The sequence below is a fragment of the Telmatherina bonti genome, assembly GCF_933228915.1.
Source record: "Telmatherina bonti genome assembly, chromosome: 9".
NCBI classification, from domain to species: Eukaryota; Metazoa; Chordata; class Actinopteri; order Atheriniformes; family Telmatherinidae; genus Telmatherina; species Telmatherina bonti.
This window is the reverse complement of record NC_136627.1, coordinates 26,322,585-26,344,054: the sequence shown is the minus strand read 5'-3', so window position 1 is coordinate 26,344,054 and position 21,470 is coordinate 26,322,585. Positions and strand designations below refer to the sequence as shown.

Here is a 21,470-nt window from a genome sequence, read left to right as displayed (position 1 = left end):
TATAATACATATTTAAATTCATTCCAACATAAAAAAAAAAAAATCTAATTGTTCTTGTCAATTTAACTGTATTTCAAATATTTTCCATACTAAACTAAACAATTAAAAAGCACAGACTGCTACTTGTAGCCTAAAACATACGTTGCAACCTTGGCCTGCTAATCAGTCAGGAAACCACAGATCACATATCTGTCCAATTATTTGATTTAAATGCTGTAAAATTTTAATTTCAACTTTATTTGTCAAAATGAATTATTGAATCAATTTTCTCTTGAACTAAATTCCAAAGTATCTGTGGATGTGGCTACATGGATAAAACACGAAAAAAAATATGTTTCCCTTCCTGTGAATCCTTGGTGAGGTCATGTCACTGATAGCAAAGGTTCACACACAGTGTTCTCTAAATATAGGGTTGGGTTTCATACATAAACAATCCTCCGGTTTTCCCTTTTCACCTGGGAATGTTCACATTTTTGGCCCAACAAAAGAAACTGACCTCTGCAAAAGTACTCCACCTGAAAACTACTTCATTCACTTTCATTTCCAGGAAAAATCACCTTGAAAAGCAAAGTATTTTCTTTAGCCTTCTGCATTAGTAAAGCATTATACGTTTGATTATCATTGTATTAATATTTACCTCCACTTTATTTTTCCTTTTCTTCAAATCATTTGTGACAACAAATAAACAGCATTATCACCCACATACATTATAAATCCTCTGCAGAAGCTAGAAAGCAAACATTACTCACTGAGGATCAAATTGTAGCGGGGCCTTTGATGAAGGCTTTACTTTCCTGTTTGTGTTGAAACTGGAGCGTCAGATTACAGCTGCACTCCCCTGGTTTGTGTTGCAGCTCAGATAGTCTGTTTGTTGAATCTGGATGCTTCAGGTTGATCAGGTAGAGACTGCTTTATCAGGGAGATCTAAGTTTAGCGACTGGTCCTGAGCCATTGTAAGTCTCAGAGCACAACGACCTGCAGAAAACCTTCCCAAAGCTCAAAGGGGTCTCACAGATGCCCGGCCTCATGCCAAAAGAGGAGGAAAGAATGAAGATTCTAGTCATAAAGTAAAATATGATGTCTCTGCATGCTCCTTTGGCAATGGTGACTTTGAGGAATGATGTGGAAACAATCGACACAATGCACGGCACAATAAGCTTTGTTTTGAGTTTATTAGTATATGTACAGAAGTAGAGCACATGGTCAAATAGGTCATTTGCTGGGTGGGATTGGTAAGAAAAAAAAAAGCAGGATAGTAGTGGTTCACCATATGTATTCATTTCACGTGGATGTAGTCAGATGATCCTGTTTGCTCTGAATGGCGCTTCATATTTGATTTCAGCCCTACCTCATCAGAAAGGCAGGTGAGCAACAGTGAATAGCAAACAGCTTGCACTGTTTAGGGCCAGCAGGTGCCTGCACAGATTCAGGTCTGGATCTGAATGTGACACGTGAGGCCACAGGCTCAGATGAGTCTGAGCCAAGTGACGAGCAGGACATGTGTTGCATGTGAGCAACTCTATCCTGGGTGGGAATGCGTCTACGATCCAAGCATATAATGTTCCAATGTGCTCATTCTCCAGGATTTATGCTGAATGTTAGTGATACATATTTTCCATAAATCCAGGAATGATGGGATATCAAAAATCAAATACATGAGGTTTTGGTAATTCAATATGAGGAACTATTTATCCCTTTTGTTCTGTTAATACAAATACCTGTAAGTATAATAAAAAAAATAATAACCAGGAACCTAATTAAGGAATTAAATGCAGAGAAACACATGCAGAGACAACACAAAAGATCTGCTGTTGCTTGAAGTAAAAAAAAGTTTGGCATTTATGATATTTGGGTTTTGCTTCCAAAATAATTGTGTATACTTTTGATAGACTTCTGAAAACAACTCAAAATATCTCATATAGTTCTTGGAAAACACGATCTACAAACTACTGTCGACATGAAAAAGTAAATCTAAAAGAAACGGAAATCTTCAATAACTAATCAGATTAGATATCTATAAAGAAAGGAGCCAGCTGGACATTTATTTAATGTATTCTCATTGTGAAAGGAAGTAAATAATGAAATACATCTGATATAATATATTTATTAATGTCAGATTTAGGAAATTTAAATGAGAAAGCATTGCTAAGTGTGAAAACCTGGTCTTCTCAGGACACTTGGATCAAGCTGCTCCAGGCCAGGGTTGATCCTGTGGCAAAAACCAAGCAGTGGACTCTGTTACACACACATTTCGGCTTAATTCATAAACTGTAAACTGCATGTGTTTTATCTGTTTGCTCATTAGAGAGACGCTCAAAGACAGAATGACATTAAAAATTTAATTCTGCAAAGTAAACTTTCTGCTGACCTATATTTTCTCTTTGGAAGCAGAGAAGTCAGTGAAAAAAAAAACAAGCTTTTGATTCTAGTAAAATTGTATTTATTGAAATCACTTTAATGTTTGATTGTTAATCAGCTGTTTTTATTTGGTGCTTTAATTGTCATAACATCATAAGTTTCTCGCAGCAAGTTTTATGCAAAACATTATGGAACATTTATCATCTTTCTCACTTTCAACATGCAACATAAATAATTCATCACCAGACACGTGGATATCTAATGGCACAGTGTGGTTTGGGTTTAATGCAGCTCTCTGACATCATTTTGTCTTTCCCACAAACTATTAAAACTGCATCAGTGAGCCGTAAATTTGAACAGTGAAACATTATTCCTTTAGAGGCAACGTTAACAACTTAGTCCTGGGAACAGTTTCACATCAAAAATATCAAATAACTTTATCAGTCCATGATACAAGAACATAACCTTTAGGAGAAGAATTTTGTCCAATTTTTATCTGTAGGCTTATACTTGTCAAGTCCTGAGTCTTCTCCTTTAACAGGAAGGTGATAACCTAATTGGCAGAGAAGTCACTCTTCTCTTTCGTCCAGCGAAGAAAGCATCTATGATTTCCAAAGTAGGAAAATCAGATATAGACTCATCTCACCACGGAGAAGTTTCCCACTTCAGTCAATGACAGAGTTTCTGCATCATGTTCATATACGTCCCTTTCTCAGAAGATATTTGTTTTGTTTTTTTAAGTTAAGGGGAGGGAGGGAAGGGCAACAGAGCCAGCAAGTTAAAAAACAATGTTACAGAAAAAAAAAAAAGAAGTACAGCCACAGTTATGTGTATATTACTTCTAACCATGAATCATTTGCAGACACTACACCTGGTTAGACTTTATCCACACTGACATAAAAGAAGAATTATATTATTACATAATCCAAATGCAAGGAAAATAAGGGAATTCAATAAACATCTTATAAAACATGAATGTTAATCAGCAAATTATTTTTCAGATTGTCTCTATGACTCAAGAACTCAGCAGCTATCAAATGCAAACAGGATTGTCGAATAAGCACAATTGAAATTTTTAGGATATTTACATAAACCATAAAAATTAAATGAGGGTTCAAAACAGCACTCACATATGAGAAATATTGTGCTTTTTAGTTTGATCTTTGATTAAGACTCTAAAACTGGGATCTCAAACTCTGGTTCTCAGGGGCCGCTGTTCAAGAGGGTTAAGTTATTTCCTTAATCCAACACACATTTAAATTCATTTGCAGAGCTTGATAACAAGCTGCTGGGTCCATTTTATTTCAATCAAGTGTGTTTGTGCAGGGAAGCATCTAAAACAAGTGGCCCATGAGGAACAGAGCTTGAGATTCCTGCCATAAAATCATTAGACACATTATTATTATTATTATTATTATTATTATTATTATTATCATTATTATTATCTTATTATTATTGCAATTAAAAGACATAAAATAATTCTTTGGCAGCTGTGAAACTCCAGCCATTTACCTGCTGAGTAATTCTATGACTTGTCCTGAAGTCTTTGCTGATTTGTAAATGATAGTGTCATCTGCATACATTTGACACTGAATATATTTTTGGTTATTTAATAACTCATTCAAACAAAAACAGTAGTAAGTCCAAACTGGGTTCTTGTGGTGTAATCAGTTTACACTTTTTAAAGGTTGATAAGATTAATTTTTACTCACCAGAATATTACAACATTGGTGAATGATTTCAACAGTTGAAAAACTTTTCATATTTGAGTTGTATAGTAGTATCTCATAACTCACAGTATCAAATATGTATTTTAGGCTTACAAAAACTGCTCCCACTACCTAACCATCATTTAACAACCTCGTCATATTAGCAAACGTGTTTTTGTTCTCATTCATCAGTTAAAGGTAGAATATGTAAGATTTTCAATATTTTCAAAATAATTTAACTAATAAAATAACTACAATAATAATTAGATAGTTATTTTTAAACATGTAGGTTCCAGTCTGTCCATATTTGATGTGTTATTAAATTACAAGTTTAATTAATGACAAAGACCCTTTTTAAATGTTTGCCTACCAGTAAAATTTATCATTTGTCATTAATTAAACTTGTAATTTAATCACGCATCAAATATGGACAGACTGGAACCTACATGTTCAAAAAACTATCTAATTATTATTGTAGTTATTTTATTAGTTAATTTATTTTGAAAATATTGAAACTCTTACATACTCCACCTTTAAAGAGATAAGTTTTTGTTTCCTTTTTACATTTTACTGATTTTGTCTTTTTTTCCCATTTTAGTTACATAAAATGTACACCAGGAAAGGTGCTGAAATTTAACAGGTATTGCAATCATTTGTTTTTATGACTGTATCGCGGTTTACGTTTATTTTTTCAAATAGTGCAACCTCTTCTTTTTGATTACCTGCCTGTTTGTTATTGATGTTTTTTTTAAGCAAACGTCTCAACAGATGCAGTTTGTTTTCTCACAATCAGATCCTTAGGTAATAATCAGACTGTCCAGTTACTAATTTATAAGTTTATGTAACTCATTTAGATTTAGATAGTATCATATCATAACATCTTTACTTGTTTTTAGTAATCTTGTAAATAAGTGGACTGAGAACCACGTGTTGGTCGACTGAGTCTGCTTCTTTGATCTGAATCTGAGTTGATTTGCATGTTCACAATACCCCAGGCAGAGCAGACTTTCCGAACAAACAGCCTTGCATTAAGATCAAACGGTAGGTGTGCATGGGTTCATTTCAGGAGTCCTTTTCTAGGACACATGAGAGTGCCTCTAATATAGATAAGGACTCCAGCTTTTGTTTGCATTCGCTGATGGTATAGTAAACTGTGCCCACCGAGCGTGATTTTTAGAAGTGTTTTTAAGTCCAGCTTCTCCATGTCTGACTTCAGAGGCAGAATAAAATCTGTTTTCAATGCAGTGTTGCCCATTAGGGAAAAAACAGATCACAAGTATCCAGTACTGCTTTGTCTTTTGAACAAAGATGCCATCAGATTCTTTTCAACTTCATAAGATGCAGTTTTACATGAAGGAACATTATTCAGAAATTACTCTACAGTTTTTAGTTGCCATCATTTTGCAAATTGCTAAACCACTGCCCAGCTACTACTGACAGACTTTGCCTCTCTAAGGGGTTCTTGTCATACCAGCTTAATAACCTGTTACCAATTAACTTAATGCAACATGCTCCTCCAGCTGTCTCTTTTTATCACTTGTTCAGATGAAATAGTAGAATAAGTTACTTTACACATAAGATGTGTTTCCGTGTTCTATAGTAAATAAAACATCGGTTTACTAGTTTTGCAAACTGCATAACACATTTTACATATTGTCTTAATTTTTTCTGAAACTTGGGGCTGCATAAATTATGTACATGCAGTGAAACATTTGTGCAAAGTCAGGTATGTAGCAGCCTTATACTTTATAATAATAATAGATTTTAAAAAAAAAAAGTGTCCCAAAACTAAACAGGAACTCAAGACAATACTACCAAGTCAGTTCAGACTCATATAATAGTAATGGAAAATGATGTAAACTCTGAAAATAAATAAATAAGATGACTAAAAATGAAATGGAACATACCGGTATCAGATTGGACAACATTCGGCTTCTGCAAGGATTGAGTTTTGTTTACGACCTAGACAAGCATCACACAACTAAATTAAATGGATCCTTCCATGAAATGTTTAAAAGGAGATCTAATCTAATCTAATATTTTCATTTCATTTCATTTTCATTTCAATTTTCAGAAAAATAGCTGCTTGTAGCAACACCTGCACCCAGCTGGACTTGCAGAAGTCTGACGAGCACTTATCTATGATGTCCTCCACTGTTTGATTTCATGCTTGTGTTGTTCTCACTCTCATATGTAAGTCGTTTTGGATAAAAGTGTCTGCTAAATAAATGTAGAATAGGATAGCATAGATAGTAACACTAACTTCAGTCTATCTGGTTAAAGTCTTTATTCAACTGATGCCAGCATAACCTCCTCCATGCCAAGGGAACAGAAATGGCCAAAATAACAGTAGACATCTTATAGCTTCACATATAATATGAAACTGATGGCCAATTTAGCTGTTATTCCAGTGTTACACTTGGTTGATATCATATTCAGTTGCTTTTGCCCTTTAACTGCATCGGCGTCGCTGACAGTAATAATTATTTCCTTTAAAGCTTCACTGATTTTATGTGTTGTTGTTTTTTTTTTTGTTTTGTTCGCTGTTTTCAAAGGACTTACAAAAAATCTGTACAAGGGAAAGAAGTACTTTCTTCTGCTACAGGTTCAACATTTTAATGAAACTCTTGCTTTCTTTGGATGGACTGCAGTGAAATTAAAGGTGAGTGTTTTATCTTGAGGCAGAGCAACCAAGCATAGAAAATACGCAGCATTCTACGTTCACTGTCTTCATAGACCGAGCTTTAGCTGTATACACTACTGAAAGCCTTAACTCTAAGTGATGCCTTGTGCATCACAATTACCCACACACAGCCCCGCATCAGACCGTGAGCTGACTTTTGTGTTCATGTGAATGTGGGCCGCAGCAGTAACTGATGACAGCTTAATTCCCGAGCTGGACCCCCCCTGCTGAGGCCCACCGTTTGTGTGATCTGACAGACGGAGATCAGACTGAGGAGAGATGAGTGGGAACCCACTAAGTACGCTCAGGTTTCTTGGCACTGTGAAAAGATTTGTCCTGTCCATTCAGATCTGATGGAGTTTCCCATGTTCTGCACCGCAGCAGGTTTTTGTTGAAGTATCTTTCTCATCTGGGTGCACACAAGAGATACACGGAAGGCTGATGTTATGCTCGCTTTAGTTGCTTGATGCCACCACAACCGCATGCCACAGTTTTGAACTTTTCTCTCATCACAAAACAGGGCAAGAGGAGTTCCGACCAATTACTTCTGGAAAAGGCAGGATACAGGTAAACAGGTGAGAAAAAAAACAAAAAAAACAACACAAGTGGGGAGGATAAAGGAGGGAGTGGAAATGAAATGAGCTGGGAAAAGGGGTGACCTCAATTTAAAAGGGGTTGAGTATAGAGGTCATCCCAAAAGGGGCAGAGGGAGCCTTAGCAGAAGGATTAGGGGACTGGGAGAAAGAGGGCTGAACTATATTAATCAAGGTCAGAGCATGCAGCATTAGAGGGCGAGCAGCTTTGTTTCTGAATATCTGCTTTTGATGTAAGTGCTTTTTTTTTTTTCAATAAGAAGTATATCCAGGGATTGTGGTTAATGCAATGTTGACCCTGTGAAGATGATGCTGGACAAACCTCTCTCAGGTGCTGAAATGGCACGAATGTGCTTCATCATCTTGCTGATGAGTAACACGGCCTCGGTCTCCACACAGTTTAACGGATACAACTGCGACGCCAACTACCACAGCAGGTTTCCTGGTGAGAAAACTGCAGGTTCTCTCTGTTTTTTTTTATCCAATTTCTAAATTTCGTACAGTTCAGAACAGTTTTCTTTTGGCTTCTCTGCATTTTTCTTTCATTTATTTCTAATGTTATATTGATTTGACATTACACAACCAAAAGTGCTCATTGGCTGACTTTTTTTTTTTTTTTTGCAGCTAACAGAAATTCAGGATTTTTGTTTAGCGTCATTAGATTTAGCTTTTCTGCAATGCAAGTGATCAAGATCTTTTTCTTATTTTTGCTTTTTAAATGTCCAGCTGGATTTCAACCTGTTTTACAACTGCCAGGCCAGGTAAACACTGGCAGAATAGTAATGCAGCTACCAATAAATAAATAAATAACAGATCTTCTAAACCACATTCAGTTTGTGTGAACAATTCACTTTGTAAGATGGAGATACTGTCATTTTTTCAGGATTTCCTTTTCCCAATCGAATACTAAACTTGCTCATGCATGAGAATAATGACGTTTTTTTTAATGTAGCAAGAAACAAAGTCTAACTTTCTGAAATGAAAAAGCACTGTTGGCCTTTTTGTTTTACCCCCTCAGCTGAGCGGGACATCAGCGTTTACTGCGGGGTTCAAACCATCACCTTGAAGATCAATTTCTGCCCAGTGCTCTTCTCTGGTTACACAGCAGCAGACTTGGCCCTAAATGGCCATCACAGTGATGCTCAGTGTCGCGGCTTCATCAACAACAACACCTTTCCCACAGCGGTCCTTTTCAGCATCAGTCTCAGCACCCTGGAGGCCTGCGGTAACAGCCTGGTGGTAAAGAATACAAAAACACTAAAACGCTGTATTCACAGAATCAGTAATTAACTCTACCATGTTTTATTTTTACTTGGGAGACAGCAAAGTTACTGTCTGAGATGTTTGTCCTGCAGGTCAGTACAGCCTACGGAGCCAATGCCTATGGGAACATGTCTCTGGTACAGATTGGGAATATCTCTGGCTATATCGATACCCCTGACCCACCGGCTATAATCAGCTATTTGCCTGGTTTGTTGTATAAATTTAGCTGCAGCTACCCACTGGAGTACCTGGTCAATAACTCACAGCTGGCATCGTAAGTTGCGGCCAAAAACAGAGTCTGACCTTTAGGAGTCAGTCATTATGTTAGTGTTAAGATTTATTCTTTTAATTAAGAGCTTTGTTTATTGTTTTCTAAATCTGTGATGACAGTTAAACCCCTGGTCTATAAGCCTGAGTGGGTTTGTGTCCCGATGTGTTTTGAGATCCATTTATTTTGGGATATGTAAATGTTCTAATGATTCACATACTAACTAATTTAGATGCATACTTCATCTAAACTTTTGTACTTCAGTCAAGTAAACAAAAGTTCATCATTATTCTGCATTGAAACTGCTCCCAAGATCTTGTTTTTCTGAATAAACTCACGACTGTGTTGCATCTCTTTTAGCTCTTCTGCTGCTGTGTCTGTCAAGGACAGCAACGGCACATTTGTTAGCACACTGAGTATGATCTTGTACAATGTGAGTACAAACCTGCATCAAAATTTCATTTCACTTTTTGTGGTTCGCAAACATCTTTAGAAATCAAACACTAATGATAAAGGCTTTGTAATGATTCTTTGCTTTAAGTGCATTATAAAAAGTATATGATTTTCCACAGTTTACAGTGTGTTATTGTCACCATATCCAGAAATTTGAAATGATAAACAACCAGTCAATAACTAAGCTTGAGTCATATGTTGAAACAGTGTTTTTTTCAGTCCAGTTCTAATCATCCTGCTGTTATTGATATTCACAAAGGACAATATGTGTATAAATCTGTTTATGAGAACAACTTTCTGAAAGCTGCTGAGCCTCACTGTTTAAGATTCTTTGTTCGTTTCTTTTAAAAGAATCCTTATTATGTTTCTTTTTTGGATTCATGTCTGTCTATATGATCAATTATATTTTGCAGCCACAGAAGTTTCAGAAAAATAATATAAAGACAGTTTGGTGTTTTCATAGGAGTAGTTGATGAATAGTAGTTGAATATAACTAGGCTTATGGTTGAAACTTTGCACTTATCTATTCATACTAATTTTCCAGTTTCATGTTCTGATCATGTTCTCCTTTCACTCGAACTTTATTCCCTGCAGGATTCTACATACAATCAGCCTCTGTCCATCCCGATGGCTGGACTGGCTCTGAAAACCAGAGTATTTGCAGCTGTAAAAGCAACAAACTTAGACAAACGGTACCAAAAAACACCCAGTGCTTCACTTTTAAGCTTCTTCTATTTTTCAAAAACAGCTATTACAAATGTCTGAATAAAAATAGTTTATATGGATGATATATTAGTTTACAATAACTATGTCACTGATGAAGAGATAATGTTTCTGATATAGTAGGTATACCATCTTTCCCACTATAATATTTACACATTCAGCAGTTTTTCTATGCTTCCTCTACATTCATCATGCCATTATGTTATAATTGGACTTGAAGGCGCCAGTCTGCAACAAAGAGGACCAAACCTGTGCTTTCCCATGTGCAGTTAGATCTCTATCCTATCTCACAGTGTTGTCCTTTTGCAGATGGAATATCTTGATGGACTACTGTTACACAACCCCCTCTGGGAATCCTAATGATGAACTCCGCTACGACCTTTTCTTTGGGTAATCTTGCCATTTTTGTTCAAAATAATGACATGATATATCACAAAAGGGAGTCATTACCTTGTCATGCACTCAGCATGGCTTATCTTCACAAATCCTCATGAATTCTGCTTTATTAAGCGTTTGATTGATTAAGCATACACCTAAATATCCAGTCTGTCATTTCCAGTGTGGACATGTTCAGGCTTAAATGACTCTACCATTTTCATATAGATGCTATAAAGACCCACAAACCACGGTATTTGAGAATGGGAAGAGTCAGATGGGACGGTTTTCCTTTGAGGTTTTTCGATTCGTGAAACACAGACACCAGAAGATGTCGACCGTGTTTTTGCACTGCGTCACCAAACTTTGCCGAGCAGACGACTGCATCATGCTCATACCTGTAAGGCTGGAAATGGCAGTTTTCTTTTTTTTTTTTCATCTTTTGTGCGTTATGACTCCTGATCTCAGTGTGGACTGAAATCGGATCATGTAATTGGCAGATTTGTGGGCGGCGGCGCAGGCGGGATGGAGAGCAGAACCTCGATGCTTCACCAGCATCATCTGGGAATGCCGTTGTCACTGCTGGTCCAATCATCACCAGGAGTGGTAAGAACAGAAGAGATGCACAAATGTGCTAGTCTAATGGAGGGGAGGTTCAAGAAGTTCTGAAATAAAACCAGTTGATAGTACATACAACTTATTTGTTTTAAATAGTTTGTTTTGTCTTATTTATTTATTTCAAAAGTCAGAACTTCTTTGTTGTTCTCATATTGTATGTAGGGAAAAAAAAGAACTTGTTTTATTTCCACAGAGTGTAATTTAAAGCTGGATGGCGACATCAATGCATCCACAGAGCTATACAAAATCAGTAAAAAATATTTAATAAACACTTTGAAATTGTTTTTCAGATGAAACTCCTGTCAACAACTCCCAGCTAGGTAAGAATCTATAAGCTATTTTTCATGACACACTTTGAAGTATAAAAAAAAACAGCAGATACTAATAAAAGAAAAAGAGTTATTAAATACAAAGGTGAAAATATTCCACTTCTTTTTCCTCAAACACAAACAAACTATATCATGTCATGTTAAAACCTGTGAAGATGTTTATATTGTGTCTCTTTATTCACCAGCATCTGGCCATCCACCACAGTCGGTGAACCCTGTGACCACTGCTCTGATCTCAGGGGTGATTATCCTGGGCGGGGTCAGCATGGGTTTCTTCCTGCTGTCGCTCCGTCTCCTGCAGAAGTCCCGCTTGCCAACAACTACTGACTCAGGGGTTTGGAACCCGAGTTTCAAGTGATTCATGTGTTTTACTTGCATGTTTCAGAGTGATCCCCTGGTTGCTCAAACTATTTGCTCTTCTTGATATACATTATGTAACATACAAATGTATGTTTGTCAGTGTGTGTGTGTGGGTGCATGAGCGCGTGTGTGTGTGTATGTGTTTTAGGTATTTATTGCCTTCAATACCTCATTTTTTCTGTGTTTTGGTCAGTAGATATATGTAGAAGCCACACACATTTTTACCATCTTGTTTCCTATTTTTACACATTTTGACTCATTTTTGTCAATTTAAATTTATAAATAGACTTTATTTTATATTTCTTTTTTTATATTAACGTGTTGCATTTAAACCATTAAATTGTTAAGATAAGCAAATGAATATCACAGTGTTTTGAAAACAAAAATGTGGAATTAACGTTGTGTTTAAATTAGGTTTATTATCATTTGTATAATTAAATTTAAGATTACATTTTAAGATGTAGACTATGTACATTTTTACATCTGACTGAATAAATTCTGTCAAACCCAGAGACTAAAGTCAAGTTTTTAATGGTTTTTTTTTTTAAATTGATTTTGCATTATAAAAACTCTTAAGTTTTTAAATCCATGTAAGTTTTCACTGAGTACAAGAGTTCATTGTCTGATCATCCTCTTTAACCCAGGTACTTAATGAAATACCTTGAAATTAGACATTTTAACCTAATATTGTCCTTCTGGTATGTACCAAGACCTCCATTCTGTTGTTACTTTTTTTTTTTTTACTTGTTTTATGCTGAAAATGAAAGAAAACAAAGTGATAAAAAATAGTCACTTGCCTGGTAAAGGGTTGAAGCACACTAAAGGGAGACAGAACTGGACAGCAGGCAGGACTTTCAATCTGTGATGCCGCTAAGTCACATTGGTATAAAGGTTGTGGCACTTAATTCCTGGGAAAATACTTTGCCCTGATGGTAGAATAGATCCCTTTAAAGTTTCCATTATATGTCTATTCCATCAATGTTTCCTCTGCACATGCACAAGTCATTCATGCAATGGACACTGATGCATCCTCATACTCCTATAGAGCCTGACTTCTTGTATATATTTCTGATGAACGTCTTGATGTTTTTTGTTATCTTTGGTAAATGAAACCAGATCAAACGTTTCCCCAAAAGAAGCTGAAACATGGAGCTGTTCAACCAAATGAGGACACATGCCCCCTCTATCTTTTTGTTAATCTAAGTTGAGCTTTTGACCAGAGCACTAAGAGGTTAAACCGTTTGAGCTACCTTGCATCTGAAAAACCAGACTTTTAAAATGCAAGCCAGCTTCAAGAGCCAATCAAAAATGATATAACAAACCAAAATAGTGTAAATGGAAGTTTAATCATTTCTGCATGCTCAAAGAGACTCAAATTAGATCATATTTTGCACCATAGCATAAAATGATACAGCCTTGTCTAATTTCTAGTGAAGCTGCCTTTATTGGTATGAATTAACTATCTAAAAATGAAAACTAAACCAATTAAAGCCTTGTAAATTAAACCATTCACAGGTAAAAATAAGGGCATTGTGCTTTTGGTGAATCATTTTCATAAAGACTTGTGACTATATACAATACATAATAATTTATACAGCTTGTATGTTACATAATTCTTTAGATGCATTTATTTACTTTTCATATTCAATAATCGCACACATCTGTCAGAGTTTCCAAATGTCATGGGCCTGTGGGTGTCCAGTCTCCAGAAAAGTGAACAATACATCAGAAAGTACCAGAGCCCATTTGATGTCTGCCTGAATTAATCTTCCGATTTTTGCCATATTGATTTTCGTCTCCGATGACCTATCTAAATGTCTGTTGGTGGCCCCCTGCATCTCACGTGTCGCACTCCGAGGCTGTTTTTGTGCCCTGTTGTCTCTGATACATTCACTGCTCCTCATCACTCTAATCCCTCATTTCAACAGTCATTTTGTGATGTATTCAGCAACTACAATGTCCACAGATAGCTGAAATGAGAGGAATGAATTCTATCATCCCCCCTCTCAGTTTACTATCAGCGATAATTGATTATGCCCTCCTCCGAAAATAGAATTGAGGCAGAGATTTGGCTTTGAACACTGAACTCGAGTTCAGGTGAGTCATGAGCGAAGAGAATGAATTCTGTAAACACCTGATGAATATCAATGAGGGAGTGCAAGAGCAGGAGAACAGAAAGACTCTCAACGTGTGTAAATACACACGTCATAACAATTCTAACATGTCCTGCGTTTGACGCGGTTTTGCATATTTGACAAAAGATTGATGCAGACGCCCATCCTCCAACTTGACCCTGATTAGAGCTTTCCCTTCCCAGGTGGCTCATCTGACAAGATCAGGTTTCTAACTGTCCTTCACCCATTTTCCCTCTCAGTTAATTCACAGTAATAACTAGATTTTTAATAATGCTGTGAGAACTTGTGAACTTCTGCTTTGACTGAAATGCAAATGTATAAACACAATATTCCAACTTAGACTTTGTGCTGTTTTTAACTTCAAAAACTAAGATATTCACAAGACCTGATCAGTTTCAGCATCAATCATTTTGCCACACTGTTTGTTGTTAATAACTTGTCATTGTACTATAAGCAGCAAAAGCACCCACATAAAAGCTCTTTTGTGGCAATTTGTCAAATTAAGACTCATCCAGGTCACATTAAACCACCAAACACCTCAGAAGACAACAGGTTTTCCTTCCTCCATTGTGCTTGAGGCCCCATGTGAGCAGAAGCCATACATATCCTTACTTTATTAAGTTTCATATTAGTAGGCAAAGATAGCTGCATTTCACACATAAAACCACAAAGCCTTATGGAAATTGTAAAGCATATATCTTTAAAGGAGGCTGTGTTGGGTTTCATCATAAGCCTCCCGGAAAGTACCACAGTATCTACATCTTACAAAGTGAATTGTTCACACAAACCGAAGCAGCCCCACCAAAGTTGCTCTGACCCTGTTTTTATCCAATCCTTAAACAGTCATGCCCATACAACAGTGATGCTCTCCGTATAAAAAACAGCTCGCTGTTTCTCATCACAAACAAGCAAAGAGACTGGGGAGGTAGGGTTCAGTCTGAGGTAACAGCAATGTTTCTGGAGGACTGATTAGCATTTGGCCATTTTTGGTTCAAAATGACTTCAGTGGACTAACAGTTTTTCTACACTCTGGATATTTGAGGATTTTCTTTCCTTGACATCTAAAGTATTTGCCTCAGCGTTTTCACAGAGGGCACAGAGTGGTGAGATGGCTTTATTCATCATCCTCATCCTGACGTCCCTGTGCATTGCGGGCCGAGAGGCCCTCAACATTTCTGACTGTGGAGCTTATGCCAGAAGACCTGGTGAGATCCTTCCAATGATTTTAGTTTACATGTAGACATTAGAGACGGTTCAGACATTGCGTTGCACATTATACATCTAAGAGAAAACCTACATGCGGAAAGTAAAATACTCTTCATGTATATCACAACCAAATATAGATATTTATTTTTCCATTTACTCATTTTAAATGCATGATGAGCTTTAATTCATGTCTATGTTGGCTACCAGATGAAAAAAGAGCAAAAAGCTATGTCATCTTTTTATTAACAGAATACACCGATATTGCTGTGGTGTGTGGAACATCTGGGATTGATCTGGCAATTCAAATCTGCCCAGTTATATACACTGGATACAACGCAAGTTTACTGATTCTGAACCAAATCAGAAACAATGTGGACTGTCAGGGGACGCTTGACACCAGTGTGATGCCTCCCGTAGTGAGATTCAGCTTCCCCATCAGAGAAGGAAACGCCTGTGGAAGTAACTTCTTGGTGAGTGTTAAATCAATGCTGTCTTCTGGGATTTCTAGGTTTGCAAACTCTCTGCTGAGGACAGTTATATTTAACTGGATTGAGTTTAGGGCCAAGTGAGAAGATGTGAAAATGAAAGTTCTCAGAGAGGAAATAAAGAGAATCTGAACCACACACTAATGAAGGGATTGGTCTGCTTTTGATGTAGTAAAAGCGAATATTCAGAGGTTCGCTGCATCCCTTGATGTGATTTCATCAGTGTTACATGGTGGGCGAAACTTGTCAGCCATTGTTTATTTTTTACGATTCCTGAAATAATCATGTGTCTGTCATATCATCCTTCAGACCACAAGCTCACAGGGAACAGGAGTATTCTCTGACTTCTCCAACATCCAGTCTGTGAACATCAGTGGAGTGGTCCGATCCTCAGACCCCACCATCGGAACCATCACCTACAATGCAGAGCTAAAGTATTTCTACTCATGTGCTTATCCTCTGGAATACCTGATCAACAACACACAGGTGGATGTGTAAGTGCACAGCTCTACTACGTGGGGTCAAAGATGCACATTAGCTGCATAATACCTCTACCGTTTCACTTTTGTACACCTTGCCGTTAATCTCTTTCTTCCTTCTAGGTCATCCTCCTCGATTGCGTTGACGGACAACAATGGGAGCTTCATCAGCACTCTCAGCATGACCTTGTACAAGGTGCCACCTTACACCTTTCTCACATGCCACATTTCTACGGGGAACACATGTAACGCAAACTTTTCTTTCTAGGATGTAAATTACACCACGCCCCTTGTGATTCCACCAGTGGGCATTGAACTGAGAACAAACATCTATGTGCAGGTGGTTGCAGCTAACCTCACGTCACAGTAAGGAACTTTAACCATAAATCATCTCTGCAGGCTTCGTTTGTTTAATTTAGACCTGGATCTGTGTTTATCAAATTTTGAATATACAATTAAGTAGGCTACAGACCTGGAATGAAGATTTATGATACTATTTTACTCCCTCTCTTCTAAATTTCAAAAGAAACACTGTGTTTTTGCCTTTTACTCCATTAACTTGATATAACATATGCAAACAGAGATCTGGGTAAAAGATTCAGAGTAAAAGGGAAAGATTCAACCTCTTCAGAATTTTTGTGAAATGTTTTTAATCTATTTAAAGCCTGAGAAATAAAAATGGAGAGTATTGTCTCAGGTTATCAGAGGATTTTTAAAATAAAGCCTCCAGTCATGAGTTCAGCTCATAACTGTTGCTGCTTTTAACTGTTAATTTTTTACTGTAATATTATTTATTTAAAAAAAGAACAATTACATCTAGAATTTCAACACAGAGCTTGCACATTAAGTGACTCACAGACACTAAGATATGTAAATGAGTGTAACAACATAGTAAAGTAAAATCTTGTTTTGTTTTTTGGGAGGTTTTTTTGTTTGCTTGTTTGCATTCCTCCTTAAGTCATTACATCTTGACATCCTACACATCCTACATGGCATGGCCATATCAGAGCTTCTCTATGTATGCTGGGATTCATGGGTTTTAACAAAACAAAACTTAAACAGAGCAGTAAATGGAATGAGGCATCACATTTTAATCTGATAATGGGAAAAGCGAAGGAATAGGATCTAATTTCCCTTTTAGAGTTAAGTTTTCTGTTACAATTTATTTATGTGTTTACATTTATTTGTTGTCAATTCAAACCTACAGGAGAAAAAATTCAAAACTTCTGATGTGAGGCATGTGGCATCCATATAAAACAAAAAGCTTTTCGCTTGGTTTGAGAAGTGAGGCGTGATAATTAAGTAAATCCTGCTTAAATTGAAAACCAGCCCACAAGAGATCAACAGATTAATTACAAGCATGCTCTGGGCAAAAGTATTCTATCAGGAAAAAAAGATTCAACATAAACAAAAAATTCTGCTAAATCATGTGGGAATAAAGCTTTTGGGGGAGATGTTGTTTAGCAAAAGCTTTAAGAAACATTGTAATTGTCGATTAGAAAAAAAAATCTTGACAAATAATTGTACATATATATATATATATATATATATATATATATATATATATATATTTCAACCATGCTTCAACAGAATTATATAAAAAACTAGCTGATGAAACTGAACAAAATGATGGTACCTCAAAAGATTTTAAATAACGTTGCCAAAGGCACATCTTAATCCAGTTGTTCCCATAGTTTTTTTTTTTTGCAGCGCCCCCATTTCATCAACAGCAGTTGCACGTATTATTCAGAAATCTAAGATCCATGTGACTGTAGCCAACCTCCCTGAACGTGGCCACAGGAGGAAACTTGATGACAAATCAAAAAGATGGAGAATAAAAAAAAATTTAAAAAAAAAATGGATAAAATGAATGGGAACAAAAGAGCCCAGAAAGACTTCTGAAGAGATTAAAGGTGAACTTCAAGATCAAGGAACATCAGTGTCAGATCGCACCATCCGTCGTTGTTTGAGTCAAAGTGAACTTAATGGGAGACAACCAAGGAGGATACCATTGTTGAAAACAAATCATAAAAAGGCCAGATTGCAATTTGCCAGACCACATGTTGACAAGCCACAAAGCTTCTGGGAAAATTTCCTACAGACAGATGAGACAGAAATGGAACTTTTTGCCATATCAGCTCTATGTTCATAGCTGGAAAAAGGAAGCGTATGAAGAAAAGAAGACTGTCCCTACTGTGAAACATGGAGGAGGTTCTGTGATGTTCTGGGGCTGCTTTGCTGCATCTGGCACAAGGTGCCTTGAATCTATGCAGTGTACAATGAAATCTCAAGACCATCAAGGGATTCTAGGGAGAAATGTGCTGGCCAGTGTCAGAAAGCTTGGACTCAGTTGCAGATCATGGGTCTTGTAACAGGACAATGACCCAAAATACACATCCAAAAATACCCAGTAATAGCTTAGAGGAAAACATTGGACTATTTTAAAGTGGCTTTCTACGAGCCCTGACCTACATCCTGTTGAACATCTTTTGGAAGGAGCTGAAACATGGCGTCTGGAAAAGGCAGCCTTAAAACCTGAGACAACTAGAGTGGTTTGCTCATGATGAGTGGGTTTGAAGTCTCATTGAGAGTTACAGGAAACATTTGATTGCAGTGATTTGCCTCAAATGGTTGTGCAACAAAATATAAGGTTAAGGGTACTATCATTTTTGTCCAGGCCTTTTTCATCAGTTTTTTTTTTATATACAATTCTGTTGAAGCATGGTTGAAACGCAATGTGTGAGTTTTACTGGTTAAATTTCATAGCATTTTTTTTCATTATTACTTTTGTCAGATTCAATTAATTTCTGTGACCATTGTGAGTTTTTCTTTCATTGACTGAAGGGGACCAACAACTTTGTCCATATCTTTATATTCTTAGTCTTCCTTTAAAATGTGACTTTTTACAGCTTTTAGCAGAAGAACGAGTGATGGATTATTCTTTGTCCTTCAGCTGATTTTAAAAGATTAACTTTCAACAGGTTGATGTATACGAGCCCTGTGTGTTGGTAAAGGATGATCTGGAACATGCATGAAAACTAAGACACTAAGAATAAATTATCATAACAAAGATGCATTTCCCTCTCCAGAAAAAAAAAACAAAAAAACATTTCCGTCTTTCATAGTCTCCAATCACATGACAATGTCTTGATAGATCACAAATTTGAGGATTCCACCTGTGACCCGGAGTCTCTGACTCGGTGCTGGGGACCTCATTCTTTCTCCACAGGTACTTTGTTCTACTGGACCGTTGCTACGCTTCAGTGTCTCCACAGCCCTCCAACTCCACCTTCTACAATCTGTTTGTCTCGTAAGTCACAGAAACACCCAAAAACCTCCTGTGAAAGAAGTGTCAGCTGTCCACTATCTGTTGCTTGTGAATTCTTTAAGTCGTTCAGGACTTTATAATGAATTCTATCTTTCTGTCCAGCTACAAATTTAAACCAATGCCCTCAGGTTTCCTCTTTTCCATTTAATAGGCACACCACAGCTCGCAAAATCTATAGGGAGTCCAGTCTTGATTTTACCTCCCTCTGCCACAATCATTAATACATAGCCTGAATATATCCGTGTGATGTGCAGTAGGGACTTTTGTGAGGATTGCATTTTACTGAAAGGTGCTCCAGAGATCAGCTGACCACCATGCTGGAGAACGGGGACAGCCAGAGGGCTCGCTTCTACTTCCCAGCATTTCGCTTCATCGAGCAGCAAAATGCAACTATCTCCACCTACTATCTTCACTGCATCACCAGACTGTGTGAGCGCACTACCTGCAGTACCTTCAAGGTAGGAAGGCACCACCTGCATTTCAAACAGAAATCTCTAATTCAAGCCACATCTTTCATTCATGTCTCTCCACCTGGTCTTAATCGTAGCAATGCAGCAGGAAGAAGAAGAGGAGCGTGGAGACCACTGTTCTTCAGGACAGCATCACTGAGCCATCTGTGCTTACAGTGTCTGTAAGGGCCATGACTGAGGGATGTAAGTTCCCTGTCCTTCTCTTTTTAAACAAACTAGAAGAATTGTGCAAAATTTAGAGCATTGCAGATTGCTTTTCTGAAAAGATAAAGAATATATAGAGATGTGAGTCATTCAGGTGGTTGTAAACTTGCCTACCCCCACCTCATTCGATGTTATTTGAATTTTATTTGATATAATGAGATAAGGTATGTCACTCCATATCTGTGCTGTAAATATGCTGCAACAAAAGAGCTCTGACACTCGCAGTAGTTTAACTGATTTGTTGGGTCTTGCAGGAGACTTCTTGTCATTTTGTTGTCACCCAGTGCTGAACCCAGCTTGATAAATGCCATTTTAATTTTACACTAAATTGCTTACTGCTCTAGTAAACAAACTACTTAGAGGTCTTAGTGAGGTTTTTCTAATTACAAATAGAGCCAGTCATGATGTTCATCCCTTTGCTCAGTCTTTTTTTTAAAAATTATTTTAAAATGCTATCAGTTTTTTGCTGTTTTTACAATAAATGAAAGTACTGAAGGCTCCTGTTACATGCTTACTGTACAGATGTCAAAGAAAAACAGTATCATTATTGTAGTACCCTTGACAAGACTACAAGCAACTGTGTAATTGATTAAAGGCTTAAAAATATCAGTTATCTATTAAAGACACAAATTACATAAAACACAACAAAAGAAAAGAACAAAAAAGTTGCAATAAAAGCTATGATTTTTGTTTTTCTGAAATGTTTTGCCGAACATCTTGCTGATTGACCATTTTTCTCCCTCCTTTATTTTGATAGATATTATGTTTTATTCTTTATGATGAAATATTGACGTTTCCTGTTTTTCTTGCAGCCACTGTTTCCAGTGAAGAGAGTAAGTATGTCACTTATTCACTTCGCTGTCATGAGGACAGTTATTCACAAGGCTTTTGCTAATTAGTTTCTAGAAATGAAAGGCAGTTCTTATCTGCAGCAAGCCATAAAGTCTTCTCTTGTCTGTCGGATTAAAACATCCCATAATGGTGTCAATCTCATCTGTGCACAGCTCCGTCTGGTGGTCATTCGGATGACAAGGGAACATCTGTTGGCCTGGGAATTGCTGTGGCGGTCCTGGTTGTGATAGGTGTGGCAGCCATGTTGATGGCGGCATCTTTTTATAGAAAACTGAACCTGCTAAGATAGCAGCAGCTGCTAATGTTGGTGACTAACAGGGCAGTACAGGTTTTATGGCATTAAGTTTGACAGGGAGACATTCACTAATGGGTGGAGGTGCATAATGTATGTATGTAGGACACTGAAGCCAACTCTCAGTTGGAGCTGTAAATCTTTCTTTCCGATTCTTCAGGAACAATTGTAACTTGTTTAAGGTGGAATCTGAACATGATGCACAAAAATAAAGGAAAGAAATCTTAAAAGAACAGCTTAAGATTTTTCATTTTTTGTTTTCTTTTTTGTTTGTTTTTGTTTTTGTC

General features: G+C 37.0%; 2 protein-coding genes across 2 annotated transcripts; both read left to right on the top strand.

Moving 5' to 3' along the window:
- Nucleotides 1-7,649: 7,649 nt before the first annotated feature.
- Nucleotides 7,650-11,730, top strand: LOC306760028 (zona pellucida-like domain-containing protein 1; the record flags this gene model as incomplete). Its single annotated transcript, XM_079245782.1, has 10 exons — nucleotides 7,650-7,788; nucleotides 8,362-8,582; nucleotides 8,699-8,880; nucleotides 9,235-9,307; nucleotides 9,922-10,019; nucleotides 10,360-10,440; nucleotides 10,654-10,825; nucleotides 10,926-11,031; nucleotides 11,334-11,363; nucleotides 11,558-11,730. The coding sequence occupies 10 exons, from the start codon at nucleotides 7,650-7,652 to the stop codon at nucleotides 11,728-11,730; spliced, it is 1,275 nt and encodes a 424-aa protein (XP_079101908.1).
- Nucleotides 11,731-14,975: 3,245 nt separating this feature from the next.
- Nucleotides 14,976-21,180, top strand: LOC306760209 (zona pellucida-like domain-containing protein 1; the record flags this gene model as incomplete). Its single annotated transcript, XM_079246008.1, has 10 exons — nucleotides 14,976-15,072; nucleotides 15,323-15,543; nucleotides 15,868-16,052; nucleotides 16,161-16,233; nucleotides 16,306-16,403; nucleotides 19,267-19,347; nucleotides 19,655-19,823; nucleotides 19,913-20,018; nucleotides 20,852-20,872; nucleotides 21,044-21,180. The coding sequence occupies 10 exons, from the start codon at nucleotides 14,976-14,978 to the stop codon at nucleotides 21,178-21,180; spliced, it is 1,188 nt and encodes a 395-aa protein (XP_079102134.1).
- Nucleotides 21,181-21,470: the final 290 nt, after the last annotated feature.